The 20229-nt window shown below is 34.9% G+C and overlaps 1 protein-coding gene across 1 annotated transcript; it reads left to right on the forward strand.

Annotated features, from left to right (window-relative positions):
* The first annotated feature begins 678 nt into the window (after nt 1–678).
* LOC141599545 (glycerate dehydrogenase) lies at nt 679–4035 on the forward strand. The gene is made up of 13 exons (XM_074419581.1): nt 679–1020; nt 1375–1458; nt 1546–1686; nt 1770–1891; nt 1980–2061; nt 2248–2320; nt 2509–2600; nt 2697–2771; nt 3054–3161; nt 3254–3331; nt 3419–3463; nt 3662–3776; nt 3857–4035. Exons 1-13 carry the CDS (start codon nt 898–900, stop codon nt 3877–3879), a joined length of 1161 nt encoding a protein of 386 aa, XP_074275682.1. The 5' UTR covers nt 679–897; the 3' UTR covers nt 3880–4035.
* Nucleotides 4036–20229: the final 16194 nt, after the last annotated feature.

Genomic DNA, 20229 nt, shown 5'->3' on the forward strand with positions numbered 1-20229 from the left:
TGATGTCCACGTTGTATTTTTGTCATTTTAATTGGAAAGACAAGGATATAAGTTTTGATGTTTTTAAAGTTTACTTGGGTTCTAGTGAAATGTGTCACAAAGAATTCATTTGGGGAGTTACCGAGCGTGGGTTTTACTCTTCTTGTGAAGGCGAAAATCACAAATTTTTCTTCGGGTGGTCTTCCTATAATTAAAATTCTTTTAGTTAATCGCAAGTTTTATTTTGTTATTTTAAATATTTCATTGTTCAATGTTTGGTGAAATTTTTAGAGTAATAGTAACAATTATGTCTTTTGTTATTAATAAGTTTGTTTTCTTCGTTCTTGATTCATTATGTTTGAATACAAATTATGTTAGAACAAAGACTCTAACGTTACTTGAACCATTCTTAACATTTACTATAGCTTACATTAACCTATCACAAAGTCTCATTTAAGACAGGTATACTCAATTAAAATTAAGACAAATCAAGTATAAATAAAACAAAAGCAAATGCATAAAAAAAGTAACAAATTTATCTAATATGCGTAGGTCAGATAATACTTTACCCTTTTAATATCAAGATGGATATATCCATCTTATGAGAGACTAATTGTCAACCTCTACTATAACCAAAATACAACTTTGTCACTTGTTTTTGTTGTAAAATTGGCCCTTTGAAAGCCTATCAAATGAAGTGTAAGCCATAATCAACTAACTTTAGACCACAATCTCATTATCTTCATTCCCAAATGAAAGGACTACCTTACACTTCACAAACCCATGAAAACAAACAAATTCCCTTTATCTTAAACAATTCCCATGAAATAACGTACATGCACATGTTCATGTATATAAAGCTGAGTTGAAGTTTTAAACTAAGTATTTTGTTGAATTTACTTAACCGCTTACAACAAAATGGCAAAACCAGTTTCAGTTGATGTGTATAATCCTGGTGGAAAGTATAGAGTGATCAGCACTAAACCTATGCCTGGTACCAGATGGATCAATCTCTTAGTTGAGCAAGATTGTCGCTTGGAGGTAATCTTTTCATAAACTAAGTCTAATGTGAGACCGTCTCATAGATTTTACTCTTACAAACTCTACTGTTATGTAGTTCAACGTTACATACTTTCGAGGAACATGTAAAATCAAAAATAATGGTAAGTAGTAAGTGGCGGAGCCAGGATTTGAACTTAACGGGGAGAATACGAGTAATAGTATAAGGTAAACTTGAAAAAAGTTGGACAATTTTAACTAAAAATACGAAATTTCTAATGTTCAGCAAGGACAGACGCTCTTGCTAGCCCTCCCCTAGCTCCGTCTACATGCCTATGTAAAACTACTCCGTAATCATTAACTAACTTGTATTATATTGTTTTTTTTCAAGTATAGATATGTACTCAGAAGAAGACAATTTTATCTGTTGAGGACATAATTGGTTTGATTGGAGATAAGTGTGATGGTGTTATTGGGCAGGTAATATTTTGAGCTATCAGTTATATATGTACATATCAGTTGAGGAGTTTATGTAACATTTTCGATTGCGATTTGATTGTTTAACAGTTGACTGAAGATTGGGGGGAGACTTTGTTCTCTGCATTAAGCAGGGCAGGTGGGAAAGCATTCAGTAACATGGCTGTTGGTTACAACAATGTTGATGTTAATGCTGCTAACAAATATGGTGTTGCTGTTGGAAACACTCCTGTAAGATATCAGACACTGCTACATAGCGCCTTTTTGTTTTTAAAAATGAACGGAATAATGACTCTCTTACCTATTATCTGTAGGGGGTTCTCACAGAGACTACAGCAGAACTAGCAGCATCGCTGTCTTTGGCTGCTGCTCGGAGAGTGGTTGAGGCTGACGAGTTCATGAGGGCTGGTCTCTATGACGGATGGCTGCCAAACTTGTATGATGACCTCTGTCTCTCATTTTTTTCAGTCTGAATCAACTATATAGAAGTGGTGAGTTGATCTGAGGGTAATATATTGTAACAGGTTTGTTGGAAACTTGCTGAAAGGGCAGACTGTTGGTGTGATTGGAGCAGGCCGTATTGGGTCAGCCTATGCCAGAATGATGGTACCTCCATTATTCATACTATCAACAAAATTTGAGTTTCAGTTTCTCTTTTGCCACCAGACCTTGTTACTCATGAAGTTGAATGAAAAATATTAAGTCTTGTATAAGATGGTCTCACATGTAACACTGTCGTCTCATATAATTAGTCACAGCTGACTGAGTAAGGGTTTGATTGTCCTGTATCAGGTTGAGGGATTCAAAATGAACCTAATCTACTTTGATCTCTACCAATCTACTCGCTTAGAGAAGTTTGTAACAGGTATTCCTCCGTCAATCTTAGAATAGTACTCCCTCTGACTCAACAGATTGTTTACATTTGATTAAAATACTCCTCATAAAACAATCAAAGTGTAAACTTCCTCTTGAATCGGAGGGAGTAACTCTTTCGTTGTGAATCCCTAGTTTGTTAGAGAATTATCTGATGATCCTAGGGTGATCCATTTGCAGCTTATGGTGAATTCCTTAAAGCCAATGGTGAACAACCCGTTACCTGGAAACGAGCATCATCTATGGATGAAGTACTTCAACAAGCTGATGTGGTAAGGCTCTTCAACATAACATTAATGTAGACCGTTTTTCTTCCATACCAATTTTTAAAATTGGTTTTCTGTACATGATATTGAACACCTTTGCAGATAAGCTTACATCCTATATTGGATAAGACAACTTACCATCTTGTAAACAAGGAGAGTCTCTCAAAGATGAAAAAGGTATAACTCCATGATATCCTCTATGCACGGGTCAATTGTTCATGTTTCCTTGTTAACGTGTCTCAGTCAATTGTTTGCGTTTCTGTTTTGGGTAATTAGATGGAGAGACATGACCTATTTGCCCTCATTTTTTCTATCCATAACCCATGTGATTAGTAGATCCTCTCTTCTTATCGGCCGTAGTACCAAAAGCAAATTGTTAACAATTGACAGGACGAGGGAGCATTACCCTTAATGTCTTCTTTCTTTGTAATTGCTTAAACCATGTGACTGTCGCAACAGGAAGCCATCCTGATTAACTGCAGTAGAGGTCCTGTGATTGATGAAGTAGCTCTTGTTGAGCATTTGCGAGCAAACCCAATGTTCCGAGTTGGTCTTGATGTCTTTGAGGTATTAAAACACAGCCTTATTCTTCCTTCAAAACCCTGCTTGTGACACTTTAAATGACATAATATCACGTTGTTATTCCGAATTTGTCGTAGGACGAGCCATTCATGAAACCTGGCCTTGCTGACATGAAGAATGCAGTTGTGGTACCCCACATAGCTTCAGCTTCCAAGGTATGTACCTGGTGATGTTCTGTTGTTCTTGACAATGTATGCTTCTTTAAGTTTCTGTTCTGATTTTAGCTGTTCTCGAATATGCAGTGGACTCGTGAAGGAATGGCAACGCTCGCTGCTCTAAACGTCCTGGTATACTGTTGTTTGATTACGTTACTTCTTACTTCAATTTTCTAATGTTGTACTGCCTGAAGGGATCCTGCAAATTGCGGGATTAAGGGGATGTTATGTCATTACAAGAATTCAGGACTCGGGCGACTAAAAATGGCGACTGAAATATTGTGTTTATTAACATGTTAACAACTTTCAAATGTTTTTTCTGATATGCAGGGAAAGATCAAAGGATACCCAATGTGGTCAGATCCAAACCGTGTTGAGCCATTCTTAAACGAGAACGCTCCACCCCCAGCAGCTTGTCCAAGCATTGTCAATGCCAAAGCCTTGAGTAAATCTCGTCTCTTTACAAATTACGGTTATATATATGTATGCTCTATATTCAAATTCTAACCTGAAATCACTTTGCAGATTTACCGGTTTCCAAACTGTAAGGAATGAAGAATGTTTCTTCAACCGCGGCTTTATGCAATAATAGTGTTAATATTTTGACTCCATAAATGTATTCAGTGTCAACTTTCCATGGTTGTATGACTGTATCATGAGACTCTTTGTGCTCCATATTTGTGCGAATGTTTATTTCTTTGTTAGCCCCTCGATTCTTAAAATAGCCTCGTATTCTTCGCTATCATCACAAGCATTAAAAATTAGAGGTGGTGTTAGTGTGGAGCTCACTGAAGTTTGCGTAGGCGGCTACACTTGGATACTACTTACTAGAACTGTATCCGAATGGGAGAGACGCAAACAACAGAAGCCGGAAACATATGTCAATGTACATAAAGCTAGTCGATAAACTTGGCAAAGATGAAGCTGTCACCGCCTTGTTCAAGTTTTTCATATACGATCAAAAACAACATAGATACTTAACCGTCGGAAGATTTAAAAGAAAGGCGATTCGAAGGATACATGGGGAATGTTGAATAATTGATTCAAAATAGTCAAATTATGTTAGCATTATACCACGTTTCCTATTATGTTGCTTGGTTCATGAATTGGTTGTTTTGTTAATGGTCAATACATCAATCAATCAATCAATATTTCAATACTATATATTAAATCCAGAAACTAACGGAGTTCAATGTAATTAAAGAAAGTTCTACAAATCAATTATACTATATAACTAGTTGAAAAGCCCGTGCGATGCACGGGGCTCTCGTTAGGGTCATCTGTATAAATATATTCTATAGTTGATAAAAAAAAGTTCAATTATGTTTAAATCATTGATAAACAAAAGTTCGTGGTTGATATAATTGATCAATGAACTATTAGTGCTTTTGCATAGGAGTTTTGTCATTTAGTAGTTATTAATTCAGTTGTAAAACATCAAGTAATATGGTAAGAGTATGTAATTAGTTTTTCCATTATTGTTATAGGTATCACTGGTGTTAATTAAATACAAAACATTATCTCTATAAATATAGTACAGTTCACCAAATGAATCGCCCTTAATAACTGAGACAAACCTTTATGAATTTTGCAAATTATTTTAACCTATTACAACTACGTAAAACTAAATGATTTTACGTAAAGCAACAAGTATCATAATTATATATGTTTAGTGTGTTTAGAGCAATGTTAGATCTCCTATAACAAAAGTTTTCCTCGATTATCTACAATTAATTAAGAGAGTGTTTTACTCTTTATATACCTTCTCGTAAAATCAAATCCATACTAAATTCCAATAAAATTAGTAGTCTCTAAACAACAGTACAAAAATATATGTCATTCTGTTACATGGAATGCATGAGACTCCTATTAGGATCATCTTTAACAATATGCATATTGAATGTTCTAAGAATTTGTTGAATAACAAATTGCAAACATTGGTTTACATTGTCATGCTTTGATAGTAGAAGTCAATTAAGTTGATAAAAAAAAAGTCCAACAATCTTGAAAATCGGAACACAAAAAACTTTTGGGTTGATTATTGATGGATCATCAGTCCCTTTAACTTAAAATAAAGCTACTACTTTTGGTATTAATTGTATCAGTTGTATAGAATCCGAAGACACAGGTGTATAATGTAATTACCTATTTTTATAGTTGTATGCACCACCGATTTTAGTTAATTTAAAACGCCATTCCCAAAAATGTGGTTTAATTCCATAAAATGAACACATGATAACTGAGGCCGATTTTACAAGATTCACAAATTAGATTAACTTACAACATTTACGAATATTCCATTTTGTAAGCATACGACCGTGTAAATGTTGAATGGTGGTACGAAAAATAACATGTATCTCAATTATATATGTAGCCTATTTGGAGAATTTTTGTTTGATCTCTAAACAATAAAAAATTGTTTTTGTTTGATCTCTAAACAATAAAAAATTGTTTTTGACTATTAACCATTAAGACTGGTTGTTCCCTATGAACTTCATGTAAAATATATAATACGAAATTTAATTTTTTAGATGTGAGATATATTTTTAAATGAATTAACGGTCAAATTTTTCAAAGTTTGACATGTAAAAAACAAATCAGGGGTTTTGTGTGGATTCGAGGGAGTAGGATATTATGATACTACTCTTAAAGTCGATTAGTTTTATATTAATTCTATTAAAATTACTATAATTCATTTATGTTTATTTGAAATGTTATCTATTCACAAAATCAAGTCTCATTATCTTACATTGTTATTCTACTCTTTATTTATAATAACAAAATGAATAAATTTTCAGAAAGAGTTTCAATTTAAAAAAATTGCTTCAAAGTACTAAATATATACGTACAATCGTTTCACTTCTTAACCAATATATATGCAATTAGGTTTTTTTATTAAGTTCAAACTCTTAAGTTTGACCTAATTTATTATACTAAGGAGTACTTTATATTCAACTAAACCCTTATGGGATACCCCATAGTTAACCATTAACAAAAAAAAATGATTATTTCCACTTTGGTGCCCTAAGGTTTAGCTAGCCTAATTTCACTTTAGTGCCTTGAGGTTTGCATAATTCCACTATGGTGCCTTGAGGTCTACTTCCCATTTAAGTGACCTATACATAACAATCTTAATATTTCATACTCCCTCCATCATCTTTTATCTCCCCGACCACTTCTCTTATATATGTGAGAGAATTTTATTGAAATGAGAAGATAAAAGATAATGGAGGGATACTAAAAAAATATTTTGAACATAACAAATCTGGCATTTTTTTCAATATTACTATTTTGTATGTAGTTTAATATCCAATTTTGCACTTTATTTTACTGAAAATATAATTACTTAAGATAAAAGTTGACTATTAAATATTTTAGGCCACAAAAATGAAATTTTATTCAAAACTCCGGTTAACAAAGTGGAAGTAGTCGAAACCTTAGGACACTAAAGTGAAATTATGCAAACCACATGCCCTAAAATGGAATTAACCCAAACCTCAGGGAACAAAATGGAAATTTTCCCCAAAAAAGGAAAAAAAAACACCTTTAAAAGTTACCGTAAAAACTATTGCACTTTTAAATATACAATCAATACATGGCAAAGTAATAATCAGCCATTCGCAAACCGCGGTAAATAGTTAAGTGAATAAAAACACATAAGAGAATTGGAATTTAGAAAGTAAAAATTGATCTAACCGCATAATTTTGTATATTTGGCAGTTCAATACATTTTTAACTACTATTATGGATTTGATATGAACTTGAAACCAGTTTGAAAAAAAAATCAGTGATATAATAGTATATTATATATAGTTCTCACAATTTGTATATATATTTACACTGATTTATTCATAGTTAGCTGGTTCTTGAATTATTAGTCCGCATAAAATCGAAATTCATGACTTTGTTCATTTGTATTTAATTTTTTGGCTCATTTGACAAAATCGATATGAGACTTATTTAATATTTTTAAATGGTAGCTCAATTTTTTTAATCTTATGTGAATATTATTGGTAATCTAATCATACCCATTTGATACGTTATAGAAAGTCAGAGTTAGAACGATTTCATGTCATCGTTGAAGTTGTTTATTTCTAATATTATCATTGTAGAAATTTTTCTCTGTCAAATGCTAAGTAAATGTCATTCTTTACCTCTTTTTCCTATTATGACATGTTACTTTTTCATGAAGTATTTATTTTTTTAAATAAAGTTCGCTTTTTCCTAAGGTTTTTGTAAGACAATTACAGATTTGGTTATAATTACCAACTCGAATCTTTTGTAAATATTTTAAATATTCAAAAACGTTTTTTAATAAAATTATCTTTATTACTAAACGAATTTCACCAAGTAGTTAAAATCAAACAGCTTAGATTTTTGAAAATATTTATATTTGTAAGAAATTAAGTGTTTTTTTCCTCACAAAGATTAATTTATGTTTATAAAATATAAAATTTTAACATTTTTGTATGTTTATTATATGACTTTTTTTTGCTTTATAAATATTTTTAAAATACATATTCTTTATAACATTATTTTTCTATTTTTATGTTAGTAAAGAATAATCGATAAATTATTAGATCCACTTCTATTAGTTTTTTTTTCTTATAAAATATTAGATTTACTTCTATTAGGATTACTTTGTCATAAATTATTAGATCTACTTTGATTAGGAGAATTTTCTAATAAATTATTAAGAGGAAAAAGCTAGATCTACACTCATTAGGAATTCTTAAAAAGTTGAACTCTCTAATATCGCTCGAAAAGTTTCTGCTTTATATATATACTAGTTGGAAAGCCCGTGCGATGCACGGGGCTTCCATTAGGATTATCTGTAAAAATATATTCTTAAGTTGATAAAAAAAGTCCTACTATGTTGTCATTGATGAAAAAAAAAATCGTGATTGGTATAGATGATAACCGATGAATTATTAATGCTTTTAGCATAAAAGTTTTGCCATCGATTAATATAACATCAAGTGACATAGTTAATTAGTTATAGTATGTCACTCGCTTTTTCATTGTTACAGACATAACCGGTTTTTAATTAAATACAAAAAGGGTTTCTCTATGAACATGGTGGAGCTCACCAATATGAACCCTTAATAACGAAGACATATCTTTATGAGTTTTATAAATTATTTTACAACTACATAAAACTGAATGATATTACAAAAAACGGCAGTTATCATAATTATATATATTTAGTGCGCTGAGAGAAAATATTAGATCTCTTACAACATAATTTTACCTTGACTATTTACAATTAAGAGTATTTGCTCCTTATAGACATCTCGCAATATCTCGGATTCTATTACATAAAATGCACGGGCACCTAGTAGTATTATCTGTGACAATATCAGTTAGTAATTTATGTCATTTTTTAAAATAGTTGGGTTACCAAGTTAATATAATAATGTCAGTTAATAGTATATATTTTATGGCACCGCTAAAAACGTTATTTGACATTACCATGGTCTGGTAATAGAAAACTATTAAATTTAACAAAAAGTCAAATTATGCTACAAATGGAAGCAAACAAAATCTCGGAGGTTGATTTAGATGAGGACAGATTAATCATCAGTTCCTATAGCAAAAAAGAAACGAAAGCGTTGTGGCATTCGGTATTTAACTATTCAGTTGTATACTAACATTCAGAGATATAGTTGGATTATAGAGTTACCGTTCTTATTGTCTTAGCACCATCTATTTTTTAACGAAATAGTCTTTGACTACTTATCCTTAAAATCTCCATGCAAAATATATAATACGACATCGTAATTCGCGAAAGTGGTAATTAGGCCCCATAACTTTAGCCAATTGTGAGATTAGACCCCATAACTTACAAATGTAGTAATTAGGCCCCATAACTTTGACAAAAAGTGAAATCTAACTCAATTTCTCTTTTCAACTTAAATCATATCATTAAATTATTTTATATATTAGTTCATTGTACACTAAATAATTATTAACATTTTTGAAATATTTATTTAATTTATTAACATGATTTTTAGAATATTTTAAATATTTTTAACTAATTTTACTATAATTCACAAACATATGAGAGTATTTTACAAGTTTTCAATTTTATTTAATTCATTCAAATATTTGTTTTAAACAATGTGTAATAAATTGCATACACATTTTAAATTTTTAATAAGTTTTATTGTATACTTATAAATTGTATTGATGAATGAAATTGAATTTTTTGGTGCAATTTTGGTTGAAAATAAAAAATTGGGTTGAATTTCACTTTTCATCAAAGTTATGGGGCCTAATTACTACATTTGTAAGTTATGGGGCTTAATCTCACAATTTGCTAAAGTTATGGGGGCTAATCACCACTTTTGCGCATCTTAATTTGGTAAATTATGAAAACTTCTTTGTAAACAATGTCCTTCTTGTGGACTTGATACAATTGGTCTCTATCATCGATGTAAAATCTTAATCTCTCGGATGACGTTGTTCTTGAAACTACATAAAGCTGGCCATTAATAAAAATTGTTTTCGGCAGGGTAAATTTCAACATGATTTAGTAACTATCCCTAACTCTTGTTTATTGTTATGGCACAACATTAGAGCCGGCAAACAATGACACGACACGAAAACACGAAAAGAATCCGACACAAAATTAACGGGTTTGGCTTAACATTTAACGACCAATTTATGTAAGTGGGTCGACACGAATACGATACGAGATTTAATTGGGTTAGGTTTGGGTTAAGCACTCTACACACGAACCCGGCACAAATAACTTATTTACTAAATTAATCCCTAATTTTCTTGATCCTCACATAAATATACTAACACTTTCAAAATATGACATGACACGAAAACACGACACAAAAATTCACGGGTTAGGGTTGTAGATACCTCATTTCTGCACCTCCCGCAAACCACCCGGTGATGATTGTGCCGCATGTTTGGTACGCGGAACGATTTGTGACAGTCGTAAGTTTATCGTCAAGTGATCGCTCAAACATTTATGTCTACCTCTTAAATGTCATCTACGTGCCGATACGGTCGTTTTGGCAGTAATTAGAGTACATTTGGAGTCCGGGCCTAAAACCGTCTTTATTTTCTGATAACCATTAAAATGCCGAGTCAGAATGTTCTGGATTGTTCCGGATATTTCTATTCCATATTTTATAAATCTTTTAATCTTTGGTAAACAATTTCCCGAAATATTCACACAAAATATTAAGGAAAACCAAATTATTCCGTTATTCCATAAACTAAACACGGAAATCTTTCTTCCGCAGGAGGAAACCACTTGGGAATAGACGCAGCAGGTGTTGCGCCTCTTCCAAGAGACGCAGTGCCTGCTGCGCCTCTTCCCAAGTCCTTTTCTGCGTATTTTTCGTATCTTTTCATATCTTTTCGAGATTCACTTCCAAAGTTTCTCCGAAAAACCCTACTTCCTCCACGTGATTAGTATAAATAGAGACCTTCGGTCTCAAATATTTCTCACGCGAGTGTCCGCCCTTCTCTTCTCCCTTTGCATTCTAGACCACGTTCTTACTTTTTGGCGTCTACGTGCTTGAACATTCGACCACGTAAGCTCGGATATTTCTGAGTACCAGCCTCGTTTTGCATGACCGACCAATTTGACCAACTCCACCATAATCAAATTTAATCAATCTTAGTCGTTTTCCTCTTACGAGGGCACTTTCGTTACATTCGAGTCGAGCATCACTAATCGTAAACTTAGTTCATCTCATTTTGTCAAACATGTAAGTCTGAGGGTTTAAATCTCTCTTTTATTTATTTATCTTTTGTAATCATATTGTAAGATTTATGTCGAAAATACAATTAAAACAGATTTCTAAAACCCTTTGTTTAAAACCCTTTTTACGGATTATCAGAGGACAACCGTCGAGAAAGGACGCAGCAACTGCTGCGCCTCTTTGTGAGGCTGCCGCAGTTCCTGCTTCCTTTCTTCTTCCTTTGTCTTTTGTTCGTCCTTTTGTTTTTCACTTTGTTTTCGAATGTTCATTGTTTCATTAAACACGACAATTTAAGCATGATAATTTTAACCTGTAATTCATAATTCTTCATAATTAATGTGGGGTAATATCCGTATAATACCCTTTTAATTATAGGATTATAACGCAAATTTTATATGCAATTTATAGTCATAAACGAAAAACACAATGAGACGATAAAGATTAAGTAATAACCTCCGGTCCTAGTGCAATTCGGCAATGAGAGATCAAAGTAGATCTCCTCCTAATTGTTGCACCCAAGATTGTCCGAGAAATGCCCTTGTGCTAGAAGGAATCCTCTAATTGCCTTGCAATATCAAGAGGATTGTTTTGTGAGGTTTTGTTGGATGAGAGATCCGAGTTTTGAGAGGCACTTTTCTCAAAACCCTAAATTTTTAGCAAATGAATGATTAGGTTTCAAGTGAGGAGAGAGCTCTCCTTTTGTCTCCTCTCATTCGGCCAAAACCGTGTGGACTAGGAGGAAATGGGCTTTCATTTTCTCCTTATTTTTAACTCGTGGTCCGAGACTAAAATGTATACAACGCGGTGTTTATTATAGACTGTCATCGGTTATCGGATATTAAATCATCAACTAATAACACGGATTAGTTGAATTATTAATACATGTCCGACAAAGACAATATTGTATAATTATATTCAATATACATTTAATTAAATATAAAACGCTTATATTCAATTTTACGAATTAACCGCTTAATTCGTCTTAGCCATTATTATTTAATCCGTATTAAATAAAATATCTCAACATCACATTTTGACTAATTATTAGTCAAATAACTCGAACTAACTGGTTAGTCAAATTTGGCATCTACATGATTGTATTTTCATTTGTCACGCCTCTCAAACGTATCCTATAGGTGTGACTTTTAGGGACCAATTGATCACCGCCATCCGTATGACAATAACGTCAAACTTATCTAGCAAGCCAACCGTTATTGATAAACGTGGATCAACCGATAATAATACCAAAAGTATGCCCTTTGATCCTTTTAGAGGTTTATAAGTCCTTGCACTAATCGTAAAGGACACCATTTAACAAGCTCCCACTTGTCCGTACAAGTGTATGTGCAATGACGTTATCCGCACTAACTGGAGGACACACAGCTCCAACAAACTCCCACTTGTCCGTACAAGTGTATGTGCGATAACCGATTCTCATATTCATTTAAAATTTCTCCCACTCAATGTAAAACAATTTGCAGATCTGGATCCGCAAAGGTCGTATTTTACAATCGATCTGGATCAAGAGTGGTTTCCCCGACTAGAGAGTAACTTAACTGATAAAACGAATCCGTATCCGAGTAACTTAACTGATAAAGGCTGAATATTTCCTTCAACTCGACTCCTTCCGATCTAAGCACAGCATGAAATGACCCAGAAAAAATCTACTTGGCCCCCTGTTACGGATGACCGTGAGAAAGAAACCAAAGTCACCCAAAATCTGCCTTAGTATCAAGAGACAGTCGATAGTCAAAAGAATCGACTCTTAGGATCACCATGGAAGTCCTATCCACGACCGGGCACCGAATGTTATAAAACATTTAGGACTCCACGTCGATGTCACAATTGTGTCCTACGAAATATCCGTATAAATCGCCTCTGTGATTGGTCAGTCAACTGGTTGACTTATGGCTCGTTGAACCCACCATCAACCAACGTCACAAAATAATTGCCAGAGTTATCAGCTCATGTGGGCAATTAAGGACTGGAAAATATAATGTTTGTTCAGTTCACTTTGTGGTGTTCAAAAATTGTCGTACAATTCCACATGAAAAACAAAATATATAAATATCAAAACGATGATGTTGTATAGAGTACAAAAGAGAATGAATCTAATCCATAAAAGAGTACTACAACTTAGGAACACGTTTAATTCCCATGGAATTAACGTGCCCTTCATGCTTATCTTATCGTAATGGTTTAGTGAGAGGATCTTCTATGTTATCATCTGTAGCAATCTTTTCTATCACTACTTCCTTTTGCTCCACGTAATCTCGGATTAGATGAGCTTTCCGTTGTACATGTCTAGACTTGTTGCTAGACTTTGGCTCCTTAGCTTGGAAGATGGCACCACTATTGTCGCAATAGATGGTGATCGGGTCATTCGAACTAGGCACTACAGATAGTCCATGTAAGAATTGACGCATCCATATCGCTTCCTTTGTAGCTTCAGACGCGGCATAGTACTCGGACTCAGTCGTAGAATCTCTTTGTAACAGTTTGTTTGAACTCTTCCGGTGATCTGCAGCGCCATTAAGAGTAAAAACGAATCCGATGAGATTTTGAGTCATCTCGATCCGTTTGGAAGCTAGCATCACCGGTTGCGCATAGCTTTTGAGGGCCTCCATAAGTCAATGCCCAATCTTTAGTCCTCCGTAGGTACTTAAGAATGTTCTTGATGACCCAGCCAATGTGATTCACCTGGATCTTTGTTGCAATCGACTTGTCATACTCAATGCATATGCCACGTCCGGACGTGTGCATATCATGGCATACATGATTGATCCTATAGCCGAGGCATAAGGAATCCGTGTCATGCGCTCTTTCTCTTCCGGTGTCTCTGGTGACTGAGACTTGCTCAAATGCACCCCTGGAGCCATAGGAAGAAACCCCTTCTTGGAGTTAGTCATGCTGAATCTCTCTAGGACTTTGTCTATGTAAGACTCCTGACTGAGAGATAACATCCGTCGTGATCTATCTCGATAGATACGGATGCCTAGAATTCTTTGCGCCTCACCCAGATCTTTCATCTGGAAATGGTTTTTCAACCATACTTTCACCGAAGTTAAGAGAGGTATGTCATTCCCAATCAGGAGTATGTCATCGACATACAATATTAGGAAGACAATCTTGCTCCCACTCGACTTGATATATAGACATGGTTCCTCGACCGATCGAGTAAATCCATTTTCTTTTATCACTTGGTCGAAGCGATGATTCCAACTCCTTGATGCTTGCTTAAGTCCATAAATGGAACGCTTAAGCTTGCACACTTTCTTAGGATGTTCTGGATCGATGAAACCTTCGGGTTGTACCATGTACAACTCTTCCTCCAAAAAGCCGTTTAAGAAGGCGGTTTTCACGTCCATTTGCCAAATTTCATAGTCATGAAAAGCGGCAATCGCTAAGATAATCCGAATGGAACGCAGCATGACTACAGGTGCAAAAATCTCATCGTAGTGCAAACCTGGCACTTGGGTGAAACCTTTAGCAACTAGTCGTGCTTTGTAGATATCTTGTTGACCTTCCACAGAATGCTTTATCTTGTAAAGCCATTTGCATTGAAGGGGACGAACCTTAGCAGGTAAGTCAACAAGATCCCACACGTTGTTCTCATACATGGAGTCCATCTCGGATTGCATGGCCTCAAGCCATAGCTTTGAGTCAGAACTAGTCATGGCACCTTTATAGGTTGCGGGTTCACTACTCGTTAAGAGTGGAACGTCATCTATGTCATGTTCCTCGACCATACCAATGTATCTGTCTGGAGGAATAGAGACTCTTCCCGACCTCCTGGGTTCCTCAGGAATGTTAACCGCAGCCGGGATTGAAGGAATAGGTTCCTCCAATAGTTGCTCGGTACTTGGTTCTGGAATCTCCGACAGTTCGAAGGTTCTATCACTCTTTGCATTCTCGAGAAATTCCTTCTCTAAGAATGTCGCACTAGCCGCAACAAAAACACGTTGTTCGGTTGGCGAATAAAAGTAATGACCAAGCGTTCCTTTAGGATAACCTATAAAGTATGTCTTGACCGATCGCGGGCCGAGCTTATCCTCGTGTCTCCACTTGACATAAGCCTCGCAGCCCCAAACCCGTATAAAGGACAAGTTAGGGACCGTTCCCTTCCATAGTTCATATGGAGTCTTGTCAATGACTTTAGACGGACTTGGTTAAGTATTAGAGCGGTGACAAAAGAGCATAACCCCACAATGAGTCGGCAACACGGTGTGACTCATCATGGATCGAACCATATCAAGTAGTGTTCGATTTCTCCGTTCGGACACACCATTCAATTGAGGTGTTCCAGGTGGAGTTAACTGTAAGGCAATCCCACAGTCTTTAAGGTGTTGATCAAACTCGTGAGAAATATACTCGCCACCACGATCTGAACGTAGTGTTTTAATCTTTCTACCTAATAGGTTCTGTACCCTATTCTGGTATTCTTTGAATTTCTCAAAGGATTCACTTTTGTGCTTCATTAAGTAGACATAGCCATATCTACTTAAATCGTCCGTGAAAGTGATGAAATACCTATAGCCTTCTCGTGCGGTGATTGACATAGGTCCACATACATCCGTGTGTATGAGACCTAATAGGTCAGCAGCGTGCATTCCAACACCTTTGAAGGAAATACGAGTCATCTTACCGATGAGACATGATTCACACGTGCCAAATGATTGAAAATCAAAGGCCGAGATAGCTCCATTTTTGATGAGCTGTTTTACGCGTTTCTCATTAATGTGTCCCATACGGCAGTGCCATAGATACGTTTGATCTTTGTCACCAACCTTTAACTTTTTATTCATTACGTGTAATATTTATGTGGTCTGATCTAAAACATAAATTCCGTTCATGGAGACTGCCTTGCCGTAAATCATATTGTGTAATGAGAAAATGCAAGTATTATTTTTTATTACAAATGAAAAACCAAGTTTATCAAGTGCAGAAACTGAAATAATGTTTTTGGAAAGACTGGGTACATAATAGCAGTTATATAAAAATAACTCAAATCCGCTAGGAAGCTGGATCACGTATGTTCCCTTCGAGACGGCAGCCACTCGTGCTCCATTCCCGACACGCAGGTCCACCTCACCCTTTACGAGGGGTTCGATGTTTCGGAGCCCCTACACATGATTACACAGATGAGAACCACAACCAGTATCAAGTACCCAAGTTCCGTAACTTGCATGGTTAATCTCAATCATATGAATAAAAGTAGAAGAAGATGAAGACATACCAACAGGTTTAACACGACCTGCCTTTAAGTCCTCATGATAAGCATGCGGTCAATCACGATGTTCTCGCTGATTTTACAATCAAAGGTCTCCAGCTTCTCGACATTCTCAATCATGCTGAGAATGTGTGGGCTAACTGGTTGGCCCTTCTGGAGTCTCGCATCAAAGAAGCGAGTGGTATGCTCATAGGTCACGATTCTCGGTGCTTTCGAGAATTCCTTTGTGAGCGTGGTGAAAATCTTGTTCGCACCATGGGCTATGAAGCGTTTCTGCAAATTTTCCATTGCAAAAATGAGTACGTTTTTAATCGCACCCGCTTCCATACAGAAATCGTTAAACTTGGTGATTTCAGCAGCTCTAGCCGTGGGACCTGGGTTTGCCGGGATGGGCTCTAATAGATATTTGAGCTTCCGTCGGCGGCGGCGAGCATTCCGTAATCTTTGCCTCCCGGTCCGCGAAGTTTGATCCATCATTCTTGAGTCGAGTAGACTGATTCATCTGATTCATGAAGATCCGAAGCCAGGACTCACGGTCCAATGTGGCACTTGGCATTGGGTTGTCAGAAGAACCAGCCATTTGTTATTAGCAGTTTAAAAGTTCGTGATCTACACTGAAAAAGAAAGAAAAACAAGAACGAAATAAGCAACTCATCGAGGTGATTTAAGTCTATTTAAAATTCATTTTAACGTGTAGACTCTCGCACTTGCATAATTGATCTCCCTCAAGAATGATACAAGTGATCCCAAGACTCAATTTCTGTAAATTGATAAGCCAACTGTTTAGCTAATTCTTCCGTAAGAACTCTTGGTCGATAGATTTCCGTAAATCCTATCTATAGTCCACCATAATCACAGGATCGTACGAGTGACCATAGTGTTGAGATAAAATAGGTCAATCAGTTCCAACTTACCCGACGTAGAAGGGGTCATATTATGCCTACCGACGAAGAAGGGACTCATTGGAGTTTGACCTATAAAGACTATTCTCAATTTTTGTTTATACGAGGAAGATCCCATCAACTAAATTATAATTCATATTAAGTGAACGAATAACTAGCGTCTGCGTGAATGAATTAATTTGGGTGATGGCTTAAAATCATGTGACATAAGAATGTCAAAGAAAACTAACTCGTGACCTCTATATGTGTCAGTTTTCATGCAATTATTAGGTGGTTTGGTATTTAGGCGGAATATGATGCATATTATCGTTACGAAAAATAAATAAAAGAATGCAATACGTAAATAAAAATTCCTAGTGTGGCCTATCCTAATAAAAAGAACATAAAACAACTTTGGAATCCACCGTTGGACCCGAGAAGCTTGTCTTGATGTTCCATCTTGATCCATGTAGCGGGAGTGAGCATCCGGTCTCCATCTTTGGTCTTCTCAAAAATTACAATTTAAAATTTACAAATATAAACCTATTTACATTCTAAATAAAAACTGTAATTAAAAGAAATAAAAATGGAGATACGAGATCTCAAAATACAACCAAGACCGTGTTCCATCATTACGGTAACACGTTCTACTAAGGCCACACTAAGTTACAACCGTTTGCAAAAATAAATAAATACGTAATTAAAAGCATTCAAATTAAACAAGAACGATAAATAAAATGCATCAACTAAATTAAATTTATTCGTGACATAATTCCGTAATTATGTTAAATTATCCAAACCACCAAAGATAATTAAAATTATATGACAAAACCGCTTTAGTCAAGTTAATTTTAATCCGAGATAATCCGTTACTATAAATCGTTTTAAAGTAACTTAATTTTACGTGGGTGAACCGTTTCACTATCAAGCGAGAGCATAAATCCGTTTTATGCAATAAAGGCTGAAAAAAAAACAAAATTTTTTTTTTTTTTTTTCTTTCTGCACTGCTGTACGTAAACAGTACCAGAATTTTTTTTTTTTTTTTTTTTATAAGGCTGAAATGCCGAGAGCCTCAAAAAAACCAAAAAAAAAAAAACAATCGGCTTAAAACGAGAGCAACAAGAGATCAAAACAAAACGGTTTGATAAAACACAATTGCAATTTTAATCTAATCCGTATAGAAATCAAACTACAATTGTTACATCTTCAACATAATGCAATAATTATCGGTTAAAATTACAACATGTGAAGAACGATTGAAAACAAGAGATCGAACGATCTAACAAAATGTGTGGCACGCAAATCAATGCAAAAACAGAAAACAGGCCGTGACATAAGGCCACACGGTTTTCAAAAATTTTCGAGACAAAAATTTGTGCCACACGAAATTTTATGCAATCACTTTGATAGATCTTTTACACATTGCAATGAATATCGATTACAATACAATATGCAAAGATCAAAATGAAAACAAAGAACAACCAACACCGTGTATACAATACACGGTTCCCAAGGCACAAAAAAAAACGCAGCAATAAAAAAAAAATTGCCGAGGTAAAAAAAATTGTGCCGCAAGGAATTTTAATCAAAAATTATCGATTCAAAATCCGTTTGATGAAAATCACATAGAAAAATTTACGTGGTCTCGCTCTGATACCACTTGTGGGGTAATATCCGTATAATACCCTTTTAATTATAGGATTATAACGCAAATTTTATATGCAATTTATAGTCATAAACGAAAAACACAATGAGACGATAAAGATTAAGTAATAACCTCCGGTCCTAGTGCAATTCGGCATTGAGAGATCAAAGTAGATCTCCTTCTAATTGTTGCACCCAAGATTGTCCGAGAAATGCCCTTGTGCTAGAAGGAATCCTCTAATTGCCTTGCAATATCGAGAGGATTGTTTTGTGAGGTTTTGTTGGATGAGAGATCCGAGTTTTGAGAGGCACTTTTCTCAAAACCCTAAATTTTTAGCAAATGAATGATTAGGTTTCAAGTGAGGAGAAAGCTCTCCTTTTGTCTCCTCTCATTCGGCCAAAACCGTGTGGACTAGGAGGAAATGGGCTTCCATTTTCTCCTTATTTTTAACTCGTGGTCCGAGACTAAAATGTATACAACGCGGTGTTTATTATAGACTGTCATCGGTTATCGGATATTAAATCATCAACTAATAACACGGATTAGTTGAATTATTAATACATGTCCGACAAAGACAATATTGTATAATTATATTCAATATACATTTAATTAAATATAAAACGCTTATATTCAATTTTACGAATTAACCGCTTAATTCGTCTTAGCCATTATTATTTAATCCGTATTAAATAAAATATCTCAACATCACATTTTGACTAATTATTAGTCAAATAACTCAGACTAACTGGTTAGTCAAATTTGACATCTACATGACTGTATTTTCATACTGTCACGCCTCTCAAACGTATCCTATAGGTGTGACTTTTAGGGACCAGTTGATCACCGCCATCTGTATGACAATAACGTCAAACTTATCTAGCAAGCCAACCGTTATTGATAAACGTGGATCAACTGATAATAATAACAAAAGTATGCCCTTTGATCCTTTTAGAGATTTATAAGTCCTTGCACTAACTGTAAAGGACACCAGCCCCAACAATTAATTCATCTCATTAATTCCCGACTTAAATCCCAAGTAATTAATATTTGCGGGTTTTCGTCATTAAAGTCAAACCGGGTTGTAGAAATTCGATTCGTTCATATTGGGTTTCTGAAATTCGATCTTTGATATATTCTCACCTGTTTATTATCATATTCATCATTAGTCCGTCATTAATTCATCGCATTTAACCTAATTAATTTGTTTAGTTCATTAATTTGCTCATTAATCTCTTTAATCTTGTAAACAATTCGTTCTAATTAGTTCCATCCATGTTTATTGCTTTTATGACCGTTAATCGCATGTAAATAATCTGCTAATCACTTTCACCCGAGTCAAATAGCATAATCAATCATTAAATTCACCAACAAACATTAACGATTTGCAATTCCGGTTCATAGCCAGAACTGAGCCA

This window comes from Silene latifolia, chromosome 9 (assembly GCF_048544455.1).
Source record: "Silene latifolia isolate original U9 population chromosome 9, ASM4854445v1, whole genome shotgun sequence".
In the NCBI taxonomy this organism is placed as follows: Eukaryota; Viridiplantae; Streptophyta; class Magnoliopsida; order Caryophyllales; family Caryophyllaceae; genus Silene; species Silene latifolia.